Here is a 16992-nt window from a genome sequence, read left to right as displayed (position 1 = left end):
AATGGAAAACTTCAGAGCCTACAAGTCCACTCAGTCCTACATGTTCAGCCAATCACTAAGACAAACAAGTTTGTTTACATTTACAGGAGATAATGCTGCCCACTTCTTATTTACAATGTCACCAGAAAGTGAGAACAGGCATTTGCATGGCACTTTTGTAGCTGGCATTGGAAGTTATTTACATGCCAGGTCTGCTAAACATTCGTATGCCCCTTCATGCTTCAGCCACCATTCCAGAGGACATGCTTCCATGCTGATGATGGTCATTAAAAAAATAATGTGTTAATTAAATTTGTGATTGAACTCCTTCAGGGAGAATTGTATGTCCCCTGCTCTGTTTTACTTGCATTCTGCCATATATTTCACGTTATAGCCATCTCGGATGATGACCCAGGACATGTTGTTCATTTTAAGAACACTTTCACTGCAGATCTGACAAAATGCAAAGAAGGTACCAATGTGAGATTTCTAAAAATAGACACAGCCCTCAACCCAAGGTTTAAGAATCTGAAGTGCCTTCCAAAATCTGAGAGGGACGAGGTATGCAGCATGCTTTCAGAAGTCTTAAAAGAGCAACACTCCAATGCGGAAACTACAGAACCCGAACTACCAAAAAGAAAATCGACGTTCTGCTGGTGGCATCTGACTCAGATAATGAAAATGAACACATCAGTCAGCATTGTTTTGGATTGTTATCGAGTAGAACCATCAACATGGACAAATGTCCCCTGGAATGGTGGTTGAAGCATGACGGGACATATCAATCTTTAGCGCATCTGGCACATAAATATCTTGCAATGCTGGATACAACAGTGCCATGGGGATGCCTGTTCTCACTTTCAGGCAACATTGTAAACAAGAAGTGGGCAGCATTATCTCATGCAAATTGTAAACAAACTTGTTTGTCTGAGGGATTGGCTGAACAAGAAGTAGGACTGAGTGGACTTGCAAGCTCTAAAATTTTACATTGTTTAATTTTTGAATGCAGGGGATTTTGTACATAATTCTACATTTTTAAGTTCAACTTTTGTGACAAAGAGATTGCACAACAGTACTTGTATTAGGTAATTGAAAAATACTATTTATTTTGTTTTTTTACAGTGCAAATACTTGTAATCAAAAATAAATAAAAAGTGAACACTGTACACTTTGTATTCTGTATTGTAATTGAAATCAATATATTTGCAAATGTAGAAAACATCCAATAATATTTATATAAATGGCATTCTATTATTGTTTAACAGTGCGATTAATCGTGATTAAATTTTAATCGTTTGACAGCCCAGTTTAAAACATATTCATATTTATTATGTTGCCTTCAATTTGATAAGAGTTTTGGTATGTCAAAAAGGGACAAGTAGAAAACAGCAAGACAACAAAATTAAAGCTTAAAAAAGCAGATGTCATTTGGTACGTTGTTGAGAGATCTGAACCCTCAGGAAAAAGTATGCATACTTGATACCACACCTTTCTCATCAGAACATCTTAAAGAATTCACAAATATGTTCATGTTTCTGTTGCCAGTTAACTTGCCAGAGTTGCAGGTGGATATTGCGAAAAGGATGATTCTGTGCTTCATGCTACTACATCAGGTTTCAGAGGATTACAGATAAACTTAGAGATGGAAAAATGTATTAGGCATCCCTGATATCCATTAATGGTAAAATTTTAATATTAAGACCAAAATGAAGGTATCTTATTGTTCTTTAGATTCCTTATCAAATCTGCATCAGGTGCCATTTGTTTCAGCTATAAAAAAATTGACTCACTGTTCTTGCTGCTTGTAATAATATTAAAAGCATGTAGTCCTAAATGCTCCTTGCACCGAAAAAGTAGTTGATTAAAACACTACACTATAAAGATTAAAAACATATGCTACACACATACGTATGTTTATTTAAGCTTTATGCAACAGTGGTTTTAATGTTTCAATAAATATTGAAACATTTGATTGCAAGTTGATTGCATATTGGTAGGATTGTCTGTTACTTACTATTACATGAGCAAACAGAACAACACTGTAAAGTACAATACATGCTGGAAAAAGTTACAATGTAGTTTTCCTATGGTATAACTAAGGAAAACCAACTATGGAGGTTTCAATTGCTGCCCTACACTATTTAAATGCCTTAGCCTTTTTTACAGCTTTAGAACATACTAACCTCCAAGAATGCCTCAAACGCTATATTGGCATATCTGATTCTCCTCCTCACCAGGTTTCATTCCCAAACCATTTCAAAATTCAACTCAAAACACACTTCTTTTTTACTGCCCACAGTCAGTGAGCATTTGGCCAGTTTCCTATACCAGTGCTTACATGTATCAGCTTTTCTTATCTCTTCTCGTCTACTGTCCCTATCTGCTCCTCTCTCACCTTTTTACGATACCATTTTGACCCTTATATGTGTCGTACATTGCCCCTTCAATTCAGTGCAGAAGGGGGTTTGGTCAGACCAGCGGGGGATAGACAACTCTTTGGGTCCTAAGGAAGGCACTGTGACTTTTCCCTTCTCCAGGTTTACTCTCCTCATGGGCACCAGGAATGCCTACACAGGTGCGACAAGTCACGGGACTATGCCACCCTGTGAAAATCCATGACTAGCCAGTTTGAGGATGGGTTACTGGATCCAATCGGCTCCTGCATCATCCCCCTCTAGGGATACAAGGCCTCCTGGGAATGGTTGGCCATTCAGCCCCCACCCAGCCCTCCCTTGTGGTCTGTATGTGCCTGGCTGGATCTCTGGGGATATGGTGGGCCTAGCCAGATCACCTTTTTAGTGGTTGGGAAGGGATTTTCCCCACCAGTCAAGACTGGCCTATTTCAGACTGGGTTTTTTACCTCCTTCACAGAAGCCCAGAGGATTGGCTGGTTACTTAGGCCAAGTCTACACCTAAAAATTAGATTGATCTAGCTACATAGCTCAGGACTGTGAAGAATGCCACTCCCTGTGTGACATAGTTTGGTTAACCTAACCCCCACTGTAGACAGAAGAATTCTTCCATCCACCTAGCTACCACCTCTTGGAGAGGCAAATTAACTACATCCATAGAAAAAAACCTTCTGTTGAGTAGGAAGCATCTATACCAGGGGTGGTTAATAGGTGGACTGTGGACCAAATCTGGACTGCCAGAGGCTTTTGAATGGACCACAAAATCTTTGTATTTACTTATTATCATTATCATTATTACTTTTTAAATTATTTACTCTGGAATCTGGACCTTAACTATACCTTGCCCAAGAAATTTGGACCTTGCCAAAAAATAATTGATCATCCCTGATCTACACTACGGTGCTACAGGAGCACAGCTGTTCCACTGTAGCTACTATAGTGTAGACATATCTTGAGGGTAGTGAAGAGGAATAACAAATTTAAAACAAAAACAAACAAAAACCAGCTTTGTTACAGCTTGCATCCAGCATCCAGTGTGAATGAATGGACTAAAAGGGTGACCTGAACACCAGACTCAGGAGAGACTGACACAGACTGAAATTGGTTTGGGACAAGGGTGGTCTTAAGTTTCCGCAGACAGAGGCCTGGTTTATACTAAAATGTTGGGTTGACCCAGCTTCATCACTCCAGGGGTTTGAAAAATTCCCATCCTTGTGCAATGTAGTTAAACTGACCAACTCCTGATGGAAGAATTCTACCACCTCTCAGGGAGGTGGATTATCTACACTGACAGGAGAATCCCTTCTGTCAGTGTAGGTAGCATCTAAACCAGGGGTGGGCAAACTTTTTGGCCTGAGGGCCACATCCGGGTTGCGAAACTTTATGGAGGGCCGGGTAGGGAAGGCTGTGCCTCCCCGAACAGCCTGGACCCCACCCCCTATCCTCCCCCTCCCACTTCTCGCCCCCTGACTGCCCCCCTCAGAACCACCGACCCATCCAACCCCCCCGCTCCTTGTCCCCTGACTGCCCCTTCCTGGGACCCTGCCCCTAACCGTTCCCTGGGACCCCACCCCCATCTGACTGCCCCCTGTCCCCTGACTGCCCCCTAGAACCCCCAGGCCCTTATCCAACCCCTCCCCCCCTTACCATGCTGCTCAGAGTAGCAGGAGCTCACAGCCATACCACCGCCCTGCCCGGCAGGAGTGCTGGTGTCACGTCATGCTGAGGCTGCAGGGGAGGGGTGAAAGTGGGGAAGGGGCCACGGGCTAGCCTCCCCAGCCGGGAGCTCAAGGGCTGGGCAGGACAGTCCTGCGGTCTGGATGTGGCCTGAGGGCCATAGTTTGCCCACCTCTGATCTAAACTGAAGCGCTACAGAGGCGCAATTGCAGCTGTAGCATTTAAAGAGTAGACAAACCCTCAGTCACCTTCCTGAGTACCCTCATCCTCCATACAAGAAGAGGGTTTAAAGGATCTCAGCACAGGCTGAGTCCCCAGTTGAAGGCTACTGGGGTAAAGCTGAGTCCCATCTCCCCCTCTTGGTTAAACTGGATAATCTTACCACACTGGATGCAAATAACTACCCGCTAGTTAAAAAGTAGGGTGGGACGGCGGCTTCACTCTCATTCCCATATACATGTTTTGGGATTCATTTAACAGAGTTGTGGGCTGCTGCATGAAACCCATTCCTGTTGAATTTGTCCGGTTTTCTGCAGGTTTGGAGTAGTATGAGATTCTTGTATAATGGGCACTAAAAACCATGGATTTAGCAGAGACACTGGTTTTATGGCCCATTACAACAATTTCTAACACACCCTGCTGCAAGCTAACCCTTGATTGTCCCACAATTGCAGAGTTGTTAATCACTCACTTCATTGTAAGTGGTCTCCTACAACATGGAACACCTTATGCTTAACAATGTGTCCCATCGTGTATTTAGCTTAGACACTCTGGTTATCTTCTCCAGGCCTGAGGAAGAGCTCTGTGATGCTTGAAAGCTTCCACCAACAAAAGTTGGTCCAATAGAAGACATTTCATCAGCCACATTATCTCTCTTATATAAAAATATACTGTATTGTAACCATATTCTGTTTGTGCATACAAACTTGAGATTGTTTGTGCATGTGTTAATGCTTATTATATAGTATTTAAAAGCCTTTACATAAAAGTCTGTTTACTTCTAAAAATATATATTATAATTATCACCAATGTATGAAATGAAAAACAATGATGAATTAGATTTCTAAGATGTTTCCTCAACATAATTTCTTTCTGCATTATCATACAGGAATATTACACAGTATACTAATTTGCATCTATTTGAACATTAAATTTTCCAACTGTGGCATGTCATTTGTGACAACCATCTGCTCAGACGTCACTTTTCTCTTAATCAGTCCACTTAACATTAAAGTCAACAATAACAATTTCTACAGACACTGTAAAAGTGATAAAGTTGTTTATATTTTTGCATTTAATTTACCATGCACTCCTACCACTTGTGTTCTAACTAGATAACATTTCTGGAGCATCAAACAAAATGAAAAAAAAAAATACAAAACCCAACATAAAGCCTGAGTTCTTCAAGCTCTGCATGTTCTTGCATAATAAAAATGTGTTATAGTTCTGATCAGAGACCACTGGAATGTTATAAACTCTAATGTTAGTTAAAAAGCTGAGTTAAGAGCAATTTCAAGACTCACAATTCAGTTTCTTTAAGGAGAATGAAAGTTTAAAAAGATCGAAGATTAATCTTGGGGCATAACTCAGTTGCACACAACAGCATTTGTTTTTATCTCTTTAGATAGATAGATAGATAGAGCATCGATAACTACATAAACAAACTCCCTTTGTTTTAAAATGAAGTTATTTATGTTGAAAAAAGTCATGTACTCAAAAGTTAGGAAGCACTAGGATTAAGGGTTGCACAGGCAATCTTAATCCTTCCCCTTGTGTGTACGTATCTGTGACCCAGAAACCTCTTGATGCCAACTGGCTGAGCACACAGGGTGACAGGAACCACCTGGGTTCACCAAAAGAATGTCATGTAAGGTTTCTAATGTCAGTCTACATTACGCTGGTCATCATAATCATTGCAAGAGGTATGTATGGAAAATAAGTGAGGAGCTAGGTATAGATACTAAAAATCATGTTCTTGAAGTCTGCAGTTAACAAAAGTCATGCCTTGAGACAAGCTTCTCCAGACAGGAGCTGGGAAACACTTATCTCCGTGGTTGCCCATTGTGTGTGTTATCATAGCAACCTGTTAGCATACTGAGTCAAAAGCTACTTCAAAGATTGTGAAGACTTCAGAGGAAAATCAACAGGAAGAAGTAAACAGCACAGAGGGTGGGACCCTATTTTCAGGTGCAGATCAAAGGTTTGGTCTGGTCTGGTCTATCTGGGGGTGCAGAGACTTTGGGTAGGCTATTCTGTAGGAAAAAGGGAACATCCTGTGAGTTAAGTTTAGGCTCTAGAAAGGATGTTATGATTTTGTTTTATATGTAACTATTTGTTTCCAATATTTTTACTTCCCATCATTTGAATCTCTATTCCTTGACAATATACTTATTTTTGTTTATAGTATAAATATATCTAAGTGCTGTGTGTTGAGTGGAGTGGTGACCCTGACTTAAAACTGGTGAGCTGAGGTATATTATTCCTTAGGGAAAAGGGGATCTAAGAATTTTGAGAGTGTTCAGTGGAACAGAGGCTGGACACTACAGGGGAATGCTCAGAGGACTTGGCAGATTGTGTGTGTGCCTGTCACTAACCTGAGAGACAAGATGGGTGAAATAGTATCTTTTTTTGGACCAACTTCTTCAAGTCTGGAGCAGAGCTCTGTGTGTGTCAGCTCGAAAGCTCGTCTTTCTCTCTCCCCAACAGAGGTGGGTCCAATAAAAGACATTACCTCACCCATCTGGTCTTTCTCATATCCTGGGACCAACATGGCTACAACAACATCACAAATATCACTAACCTGTACAACCAGAGCGAGGCCTGGAAGGCAATGGTATGATATTTCCCACAACACCTTACCCAGAGCCTCAGCAACCATAAAGCCAGTATTCACCATACAGCAGACACTAAAGATAACCTCCTTCAGCACTGCAATGCTAATGTATGACTACTTGCGAATCTGGAATGCAAAACCTTTTAACTTCTTTCTTCCCAAAGCCTAAAGGACTAAAGCCTGTAGGGCCACTCTGAGGAGCTGTCTCTTGCATGACAACACATAGTTTGGTACCTTAGAGCAGTGGTTCTCAAAGCTGGTCTGCCGTTTGTTCAGGGAAAGCCCCTGGCGGGCCGGACTGGTTTGTTTACCTGCTGCATCCGCAGGTTCGGCCGATCGCCGCTCCAGGCCAATGGGGCTGCGGGAAGCGGCGCGGGCCAAGGGACATGCTGGCCGCCCTTCCCGCAGCCCCCATTGGCTTGGAGCAGCAAACCGTGGCCAGTGGGAGCCGCGATCGGCCGAACCTGCGGACACAGCAGGTAAACAAACAGGTCTGAAAAAGCAGCAGACCGGCTTTGAGAACCACTGTCTTAGAGGACAGTGCTAACAGCCTAAATATATTGTCAGATGCAATATAAATATGATGTAGTGTAATCAGGGCCTCAATGTAATCTAATTTGCACATTTGCTTGTGCACTATGTATTTTCTTTAAAATTCTCTAAAAACTATTCCTTGCATGGTCCTTTACTTTGACAACTGACAGATATTTTTCTTTTCATAAGAGGGGTTTCCCAAAGATGTGTTTCAGAGGTCAAATGTCACAATGACCTAGAAAAAAATTACTGAATCAGATCCCCAGTTCCGCTCAATATTTTGATCTGAAGTTTATTTTGACAGAAATGACAGCCTTGACAAAAGCCTGTACCATTTTATGGGCTACAGTAGATAATAAATCTGAACTGAGAAGTGGACTAACATTTTTCTGATTTCTTTTTTTTTTTAAAGATTCCTTATTCCTTCTTACCTGAATTAAAAAAAAAACTCATTAAAGCTATTTATTGTAATGATATTGATAGACTCCTTTATTTATTCATATTTTAATAATGTATTTATATAATGTCCTTAATCAGAAATCAAGCTGAAATGCGATATTTGTGCCAATGAAGTATAAACCATTTGTGAAGGCTTTAAAGTAAAGCAGAAAATAAATCCTTACATGTAGCTCCTTGTTTACATATATTCACATGCAATTCTACCAAATAGCTGCAAGATTTCACATATTAAAAGTGAAGATTACTGTCAGGAATATTATCATGATTTTATCTTTTTCTTTTCTTTTTTGGAAGGAAACTTATTACTTACCCAACATTTTCTGCATCTTCATCACACTCAGCCCTGTACTTGCAAGCCCCACATTTGGAGTGTTTTCTGTGAACTTCTGTTCCAGATCCTTCATACTCTAAATAAAACAAGGCAGTGTCATCAGAAAATATGACTTCTTTTACATTATGCTATGACTCTGTCTACGCAAATTAGCTTGTGTCAGGGTTCCTTCCCCCACTCTGAACTTTAGGGTACAAATGTGGGGACCCACATGCAAGACCCCCTAAGCTTATTTTACCAGCTTAGGTTAAAACTTCCCCAAGGCACAAAGTCTTTGCCCTTAGATTAGGTAAAACGCTGCCACCACCAAGTGCTTTAACAAACCAACACTCAGCTAAGGACCACTTGGAGTTCCTATTTCCCCAAAATATCCCCCCAAGCCCTTACACTCCCTTTCCTGGGGAGGGTTGAGAATAAACAAGATGAGCACAGACCAGCCTTGGATTTTTAAGGCCCAAAAAAACCTAGTCACATTCTTAAAAAAACAGAACTTTATTAGAAGAACAAAAAAGATAAGAGAACAACTCTAAGATCAGAATGGAAGATAATCTTACAGGCAGTCAGATTCAAAACATAGAGAATCCCTCTAGGCAAAACCTTAAGTTACAAAAAGACACACAAACAGGAATACACATTTCCTCCAGCACAGCAAATTTCACAAGCCAAAACAAAGAAAACCGAATGCATTTTCTAGCTAGATTACTTACGAACTTTACAGGAGTTGGAGGGCTTGCATCCTTGATCTGTTCCCAGCAAAGGTATTACACAGACAGACAAAAGCCTTTTCCCCCCCTCCAGATCTGAAAGTATCTTGTCCCCTCATTGGTCATTTTGGGTCAGGTGCCAGCCAGGTTACCTGAGCTTCTTAACCCTTTGCAGGTAAAAGGACTTTGCCTCTGGCCAGAGGGATTTTATAGCACTGTATACAGAAAGGTGGTAACCCTTCCCTTTATATTTATGGCAGCTTGCCTTTCAACAGGAAAGCAGCTTGTAGGCATAGCGTTGTCATGTATTTATACCACAGTCATTAGCTTCACTAGTATTACTTCTTCCAAAATTGGGCAACAACTAAAGTTTGATAGAGTGATAACAATTACAAGATAGCACACAAAAACAAAAAAACCAACCAAACAAAAACCATTGCTTCATTTGCTATTTACTACTCCTTTATTGTTGTACAGAGTGATTTGCTATTGATTTTCCTCAGTTCTCTAAATCCAACACTAATATACATACTAGCTCATTTTAAGGACACTTTATTTGACACTAACACCATATAAAACATGCACCTTTTAATACCATTTGACTGGTAATTTAATGATGTTCATGTAAAGAATGTATACATAGCCAAGCAGAAAGAAAGGAAAAAATTTTAATTGAAGTTCTGTAATTATAGACATAGTTCCATATAACTACTTGTTACATGTAATGATTTTTTCCTCTACGTCCCTGAGGATAGATTTTCTTCTACTTTGTACTAGATTATACTAATTTCTCATAGTTCCAGCCTATTCCTTTTCATGCTTATCATCATCAGTGGTTTAGGACATACAGAAGACCCAGAGCATTATCCTGATAAGATACTGATAGAAATGGAACTTCCTGTAGAAGATAGAACACATCTCCAAGGTTCAAAAATATTGGTCCTACAGGCAACAGAATTATTCTTGTGGTTCACACTGACATCACAGCTCATCAGTCACATGGGAGGAAAATGTAGATCCACAATGTTCTGATGTAGGATATCTAGAATTTGATAGATGCCTAATTTATAACTGTCAAGTATCAGAGGGGTAGCCGTGTTAGTCTGGATCAGTAAAAGCAGTAAAGAGTCCTGTGGCACCTTATACACTAACAGACGTATTGGAGCATAAGCTTTTGTGGGTGAATATCCACTTTGTTGGATGCATGTAGTGGAAATTTCCAGAGGCAGGTATAAATACAAGCAAGCAAGCATCAGGTTAGGGATAACGAGGTTAGTTCAATCAGGGAGGATGAGGCCCTCTTCTAGCAGTTGAGGTGTGAACACCAAGGGAGGAGAAACTGCTTTTGTAGTTGGCTAGCCATTCACAGTCTTTGTTTAATCCTGAGCTGTTTATAACAATTTATAACTGTTATGACACATTTGGTGGAATATCATAGTAAATGGTGTTCTCTTTTTTTCTCTCCACGAGTTCATAAAAAATATCAAGCTGATCAAGAAAAATATAGTTTTCAAATTCAAAGTGCAGAACAATGTAACCATAAGAATATTAAGATCTTCAGAGGTACAAAAATTTCACTGGGCCAAAAGTACTGCATTGTTAGAAGGACATGGTGTATTTTAAAGGCATTATTACATGTCAAACATTGCATGTCAGATCACCGTGAATCTCTACACACTACAGGATCCTTATACACCATAATGACTTATATTTCTGTTAATTGATTCTAAATTAAAAACTCCCCAGGAAAGCAGAATATGAAAACATGTTTCATATTTCAAAGCTCACATTTTTTCTAAACTACTGTCTCAGCTTTCTTGCCTTTATTAGTGGCCAAGTTAAAGCTAAATATAAAATCTACTTGAGCCAAACACACACATTAAAAATGAAACACATTTTAATGTTGGATGGGCAATATAAATATAAAATTATCAAACACAACCAAAGCTGTGTCTAGTTATATTTTATAATACATTTATGTGTATGATGAGTGCACCTTAAAGAATTAAATCTGTCTTTATCCTTTTAAGAACACAATTTTTTCCATACTGGAATAAAAATAATATTGCAGAGAAATAGTTTAAAATAATTTGGTTAATTTAATTTCCTACAGTATTTTTTTTTTTTTTACATTTGGAGTTCTGCAGCTAAATTTTCAATCTCAATAATACCATTAAAGGAACACTCTAACATCACAATACAGTGATTAAAAAAAATTGTTTAAAATAATTTCAGATACTAACCTGTCCCTGAGTCACACTGCCAATTTTGGTGGTTTTTACAACCACATTTTCCTACTTTTAAAGTGTTTTTCTCTGTTTTGTTGACTTTAAAAAGACTCAAACAGGGGAAACTGACTATACTGAAACAGTGAAATTGACTATACAAAATACAAAATGTTGTCAAAGATAAAGTTAGTAACAGAGAAAAGTATTTTCTCTCATCTCCTTCTCTTATAGTGGTCATGTGCTATTTGTAACAATAGCCAGTTAAACAAATTATGCCAGAAATGTAAATTCTAAGTTGTTGGTATCCCTTAAATGCAGCATGCCTGGGAGTATGGAAGAGGAAGAAGCCCCCTTGTACCTACATGGCTTCTTGGACCTTAGGTCTAGATGCACCTGGAGCAGATAAACTGGGATTAGATAGACAAAGAGATGAGTAAAGTCTTGGCTCCATTTCTTACTCAGTTGCCAGCACAGCTGAAAAAGCATGAGGAGAGCTGGATGCAATAATTTATAGTTGATATAAATTCAGAGTGATAGATTCATAGATTATAAAGACAGAAGGGACCACTGTCATAAACTAGTCTGACCTCCTGTATAGCAGTGGTTCTCTAAGCCGGTCTGCCGCTTGTTCAGGGAAAGCCCCTGGCAGGCTGGACCGGTTTGTTTACCTGCCGCGTCTGCAGGTTCGGCCGATCGCGGCTCCCACTGGCTGCGGTTCGCTGCTCCAGGCCAGTGGGGGCTGCGGGAAGGGCAGCCAGCATGTCCCTTGGCCTGCGCCGCTTCCTGCAGCCCCCATTGGCCCGGCGCAGCGAACCACGGTCAGTGGGAGCCGCGATTGGCCAAATCTGCAGACGCGACAGGTAAACAAACCAGTCTGGCCCGCCAGGGGCTTTTCCTGAACAAGCGGCAGACTGGCTTTGAGAACCACTGCTGTGTAGCACAGGCCATAGGACTTCCCTGAATCAATTCCTGTTTGAACTAGAGCACACCTTTTGGAAAAACATCCAATCTTGATTTTAAAGTTTCCACAGATGGAGAATCTATCAAACCCTGGGTAAATTGTTCCATGGTTAATTATCCTAATTATTGTAAATTCAAATCTCATTTCTAGTCTGAATTTGTCTATCTTCAAATTCTAGCCATAATCTTATTATGCCTTTGTCTGCTAGATTAAGAGTCCTCTATTATCAAATTTCTATTCCCCACATATGTATTTATAAACTGTGATCAAGTCACCCCTTAAGCTTTTCTTTGTTAAGCTAAATAGATTGAGCTCCTTGAGTCTTGCACCATAAGGCATGTTTTCCAATCTTTTAATTATTCCCATGGCTCTTCTCTGAACCCTCTCCAATTTATCAACATTCTTCTATCATAGATTTCAAGGCCAGAGGGACCAACTGCAACAATCTGGTCTGACCTCCTGTAGACTAGGACTTCCAGGCCATAGAATTTTCCCCAAAATAATTCCTAGAGCAGATCTTTTAGAAAAACATCCTGTCTTGATTTAAAAATGGTCAGTGATGGAGAATCCACCATGACCCTTGATAATTTGTTCTAACGGTTAATTACCTCAGTGTTAAAAACTTACACTTTATGTCTAGTCTGAATTGGTCTACTTTCAATTTCCAGCCTTTGGATCATGTTATATCTTTGCTAGACTGAAGAGCCCATTATTAAATATTTATTCCTAATGTAGGAACATATAGACTGTAATCAAATCACCTTATAACCTTCTCTTTGCTAAGCAAAACAGCTAAAAGAATGAGGAGTGTACTTGTGGCACGTTAGAGACTAACAAATTTATTTGAGCATAAGCTTTCATGGACCAATGCCCACTTTATCAGATGTTTGCAGTGGAAAATACAGTAGGAAGATATATAGATATATATATATATAGATATATATATATATACACACACACACATACAGAGAACATGAAAAAATGGGGGTTGCCATACCAACTCTGATGAGACTAATCGATTAAGGTGGGCTATTATCAGCAGGAGAAAAAAAACTTTTGTAGTGATAATCAGGATGGCCCATTTCAAACAGTTGACAAGAAGGTGTGAGTAACAGTAGGGGGAAAATTCTTGTCAACTGTTTGAAATGGGCCATCCTGATTATCACTACAAAAGTTTTTTTTCTCCTGCTGATAATAGCCCACCTTAATCGATATATATATTGTGACAAAGCTCTGTCCTTGCCTCTGTGGGTCCCTCATTTCCTGGTGGATTTCGCTAGCTTCAGAGGCTCACTGTGACCCTCCACATACCCTTCTCTCTCTAAAGACAAGGGTCACAGTCTACTGAGCCATTTTCATCATAAGCCAGTGAGGGAGGTGAGGAAGTTATCCTTCCTTGCACAGTCTCTGTTGTCTCCCGGTCTCAGTGATTAATCAAAGGGCAAAGGTGTGGGGGAGCCCGGGCCATTCCTCTACTCCGGGCTCCAGCCCAGGGACCCTAATAGTATCAGCAATGGTAGCTGACCTTTTAGAAACATGACGTACAATTCCCTGGGCTACTTCCCCGACAGCAACCCTCACTTCCTCAAGCTCCACTTCACCCTTACCCCAGGGCCTCCTTCCTTGTGCCTGATATGGTGAGTACTACTCAGTCTCTCCAACAGCGCAACTTCCTCCCACAGCTCCTGACATGCACACCCACCTGACTAACTGGGAGGCTTTTAACTAGTTTCAGCCAGTTCCTGATTGGCCTCAGGTGTCCCAATCAACCTAGCATTCTCCCTACCTTCTGGAAAGTTCTTAATTGGCCCCAAGTGTCTTAATTGACCTGGAGCAGCTGCCATTTCACTTATCCTGGTACCAGGGATTTGTTTAGCCTGGAGCTAATATATCTATTTCCCACTACTTTTCTATAGCCATTTGGCCTTGCCCCGTCACATATCCCCCCCCTCTGCTCAACACCATAGAGTTGGGCAACTTGGGATGCCAGGCAGTATGCTCATGACAGACCATCAGCGTTGCCATGGTGGCATCCAGCCCTGTGCCGTATGCGGAACTGGAATGGTTGGAGGGATAAGAACCACCTGGTGACCCTTGCATTCTTTTCCTTATTTTGCTGCATCCACTGGAGGGGTGCATGGTCCGTCACAAGAGTAAATCGCCGGCCTAAGAGGTAATAACACAGTGTCTCCATAGCCCATTTGACAGCAAGGCATTCTCTCTCGACTACTGTGAGAGTCTTCTCTTGGGAGAAGCTTTCTGCTTAGGTAGAGGATCAGGTGTTCCTCTTCTCCCACCACTTGTGACAGAACTGCCCCCACCCCCACCTCGGAAGCGTCTGTTTGTAAAATAAATTCCCTGTTAAAGTCCGGGGCTATGAGTACGGGGTCATTATAGAGGGCCGTCCAAAGGTCTGTAAATGCCTCCTTTGCTGCGTCGGTCCACTTTACCATGTCTGGACCTCAGGCCTTCACCAGGTCCGTTAGGGGACTTGCCCTAGTGGCGAAGTGGGGAATAAAACGTCGGTAGTAGCCTACCATGCCTAGGAATGCATGGACCTGCTTCTTACGGGTCGGCCAGGGCCAGTTTTGAATTGCCTCTAGCTTATTCGTTTGGGGCTTCACTATACCCCTTCCCACAATATATCCCAGGTACCTAGCCTCTGCTAGCCCTATGGTGCATTTAGCATTAGCTATGGCTAGCCCTATGGCACATTAGCAGTGAGGCCAGCCCGCGTTAAGGTGCACAGAACTGCCTCAACTTTCTCCAAGTGGGTTCATTGGGTCTCCTGTGCTCTCTCCAAGTCTTCCCGTACAATGGGCGTAACTCAGACTATCCGATCTCTCATCTGCAGTACATGCTCAACTATGTTCCTTCCAGGATTTGGCTCCTCTTCCCAGGCTTCTCTGGCTATATCCAATATGCCCCGAGGGTGGTGCCCATATAGTAGTTCGAATGAAGAGAAACCCGTGGAGGCTTGCAGAACCTCCCGGATGGCAAACATGAGGTAAGGCAATAGGGTATCCCAGTCTTTCCCATCCCGGCTCACCACTTTCCTGATCATGGCCTTGGGGGTCCTATTGAATCTTTCCACAAGGCCATCTGTTTGCGGGTGGTATACAGAGGTCCGTAGGGCTTGTACATGGAGCAATGAACAGAGATCTTTCATCAACTTGGACATGAAAGGTGTCCCTTGATCAGTCAATATCTCCTTGGGTAGCCCAACCCGGGCAAAGATCTATACTAGCTCCTTAGCTATTGTCTTGGAAGCTGCATTGCGCAGGGGAACAGCTTCCAGGTACCAGGTTGCATAGTCCAGTACAACAAGCACATGTTGGTGGTCCCAAGCTGTCTTCTCTAGGGGCCCTACCAGATCCATGGCTATCCGTTCGAAAGGAACCTCTATTATTGGAAGAGGTATCAAAGAAGCCTGCAAGTATGGGCGAGGGCTATGTAACTGACACTCTGGACAAGAGGTGCAGTATCGCCGGACATCTTCATGTACTCCTGGCCAGAAGAACCTCCGCAGGATCCGTGTCTGGGTTTTCTCTACCCCTAGGTGTCCTCCAAACAGGTGACTGTGGGCGAGACTCAATATGGCTTTTTGATGTTTTCGTGGCACCAGAAGTTGTTGTATCTCTTGCTCCTACATTTGCACCACGCGGTACAGGAGATCTTTTTTCACTATAGGGGAAGGTCCGGGGACCCCGGACCTTCCCATCCACGGGTATCCCATCAATCTTGGCCACCTCTTTCCTGGTGTTATCATATCTGGGGTCCTCTGCCTGGTCCCTCCCAAAAGTCTCTCTCCCAGGACTAACCTGCCCAAGCTCCCAGGGTCTGGCTTCTGCTTCTTCCAACGGCTCGCTGCTGTCATGGCTGGAGGCAGCCTCTGGCTCACCTTCTGTGGTGGAAGTTTCTCTGTTGGCTGTGTGCGTCCATCTGCCTACTAGGGAAATCTTCTGGCCCTGGGTCAGGATCTGGGTTCCCAATGCCTTCGCGGCCTTCCTCTCTTGTTTTGTCTTCCGGGTCTTTTCGGTGGCTGAGAACAGATCCTGAGAAATCTCAGCGAACCTCGGGGGTTGACATTCTTCTGGTGACGAGTTGCTGTCCTCAGGGTCCCCACCTCCCTCCAGCCTCTCCAGGGGGAGTAAATTATCAAACCCTGGATAGTCCCTCCCAATGACTACAGGATATGTGAGTTTAGGAACTACGCCCCTGGTCACCTCAATGGGGTTTCCCTGAACCTCTATCTCCACTGGGATGGTGGGGTAATGGCTCACGGCCCCATGCACGCACATCACTGCTATGCATTTGGCTTGTAGCAGCTGACTACTTTTTACCAGGTTACCCGATATGAGGGTGATAGCACTCCCAGAGTCCACAAGCGCTGTAGTCTCTGCTCCATTTATCCTCACTGGCCTGGTGTACTTATGCGGGGCTAATCCGACTCCCATGAGGTGGATAAGGAGCATGGGACCTCCCAATTCCCCAAGTTACATTGCATAGGCTCCTCAGTGCTGGGACACTGTGCTGCTGTGTCTCCCCACTCCGCACATGCATAACATCTATAATTGCTTTTAATCACTCCCTATCCCGGGCATTAGGGGGTTTAGTCCCAGGGTTCCCCCCACTCAGGCCAATCCCTTCCTTCTGGGGTCCCTGCTGGTTTTCGGCCCCCCCTTCTTCCACCTAGGACTCCCCGGGGTTTGGCTGCCCAAACTTCCAGGTTTGGGGTCGGGTGCTTGCTTTGAAAGGGGCCTTCCTTGGGCAGTCGGGTCAGTTCCCTGGCTGTCATTCGTCTTTCTACCAGCGTGATCATCTCGCCATACGTGGATGGATCGTTCTGGCCTACCCATTTGCAGAGATCTGGCA

At 42.5% G+C, this 16992-nt stretch overlaps 1 protein-coding gene across 1 annotated transcript in view; it reads right to left on the bottom strand.

The window, feature by feature from the left end:
* The window catches only part of TMEFF1 (transmembrane protein with EGF like and two follistatin like domains 1), a 224807-nt gene that overhangs the window by 46549 nt on the left and 161266 nt on the right, over window positions 1–16992 (bottom strand). Inside the window, exon 5 of the mRNA XM_073332493.1 lies at window positions 8204–8300. Coding sequence (XP_073188594.1) covers window positions 8204–8300 — 97 coding nt within the window. The remainder of the gene's footprint in view (window positions 1–8203; window positions 8301–16992) is intronic.

This window comes from Lepidochelys kempii, chromosome 2 (genome assembly GCF_965140265.1).
Source record: "Lepidochelys kempii isolate rLepKem1 chromosome 2, rLepKem1.hap2, whole genome shotgun sequence".
NCBI lineage: Eukaryota > Metazoa > Chordata > Testudines > Cheloniidae > Lepidochelys > Lepidochelys kempii.
Note: the sequence above shows the minus strand (reverse complement) of the source record. Positions and strands in the feature narration are given on the sequence as shown.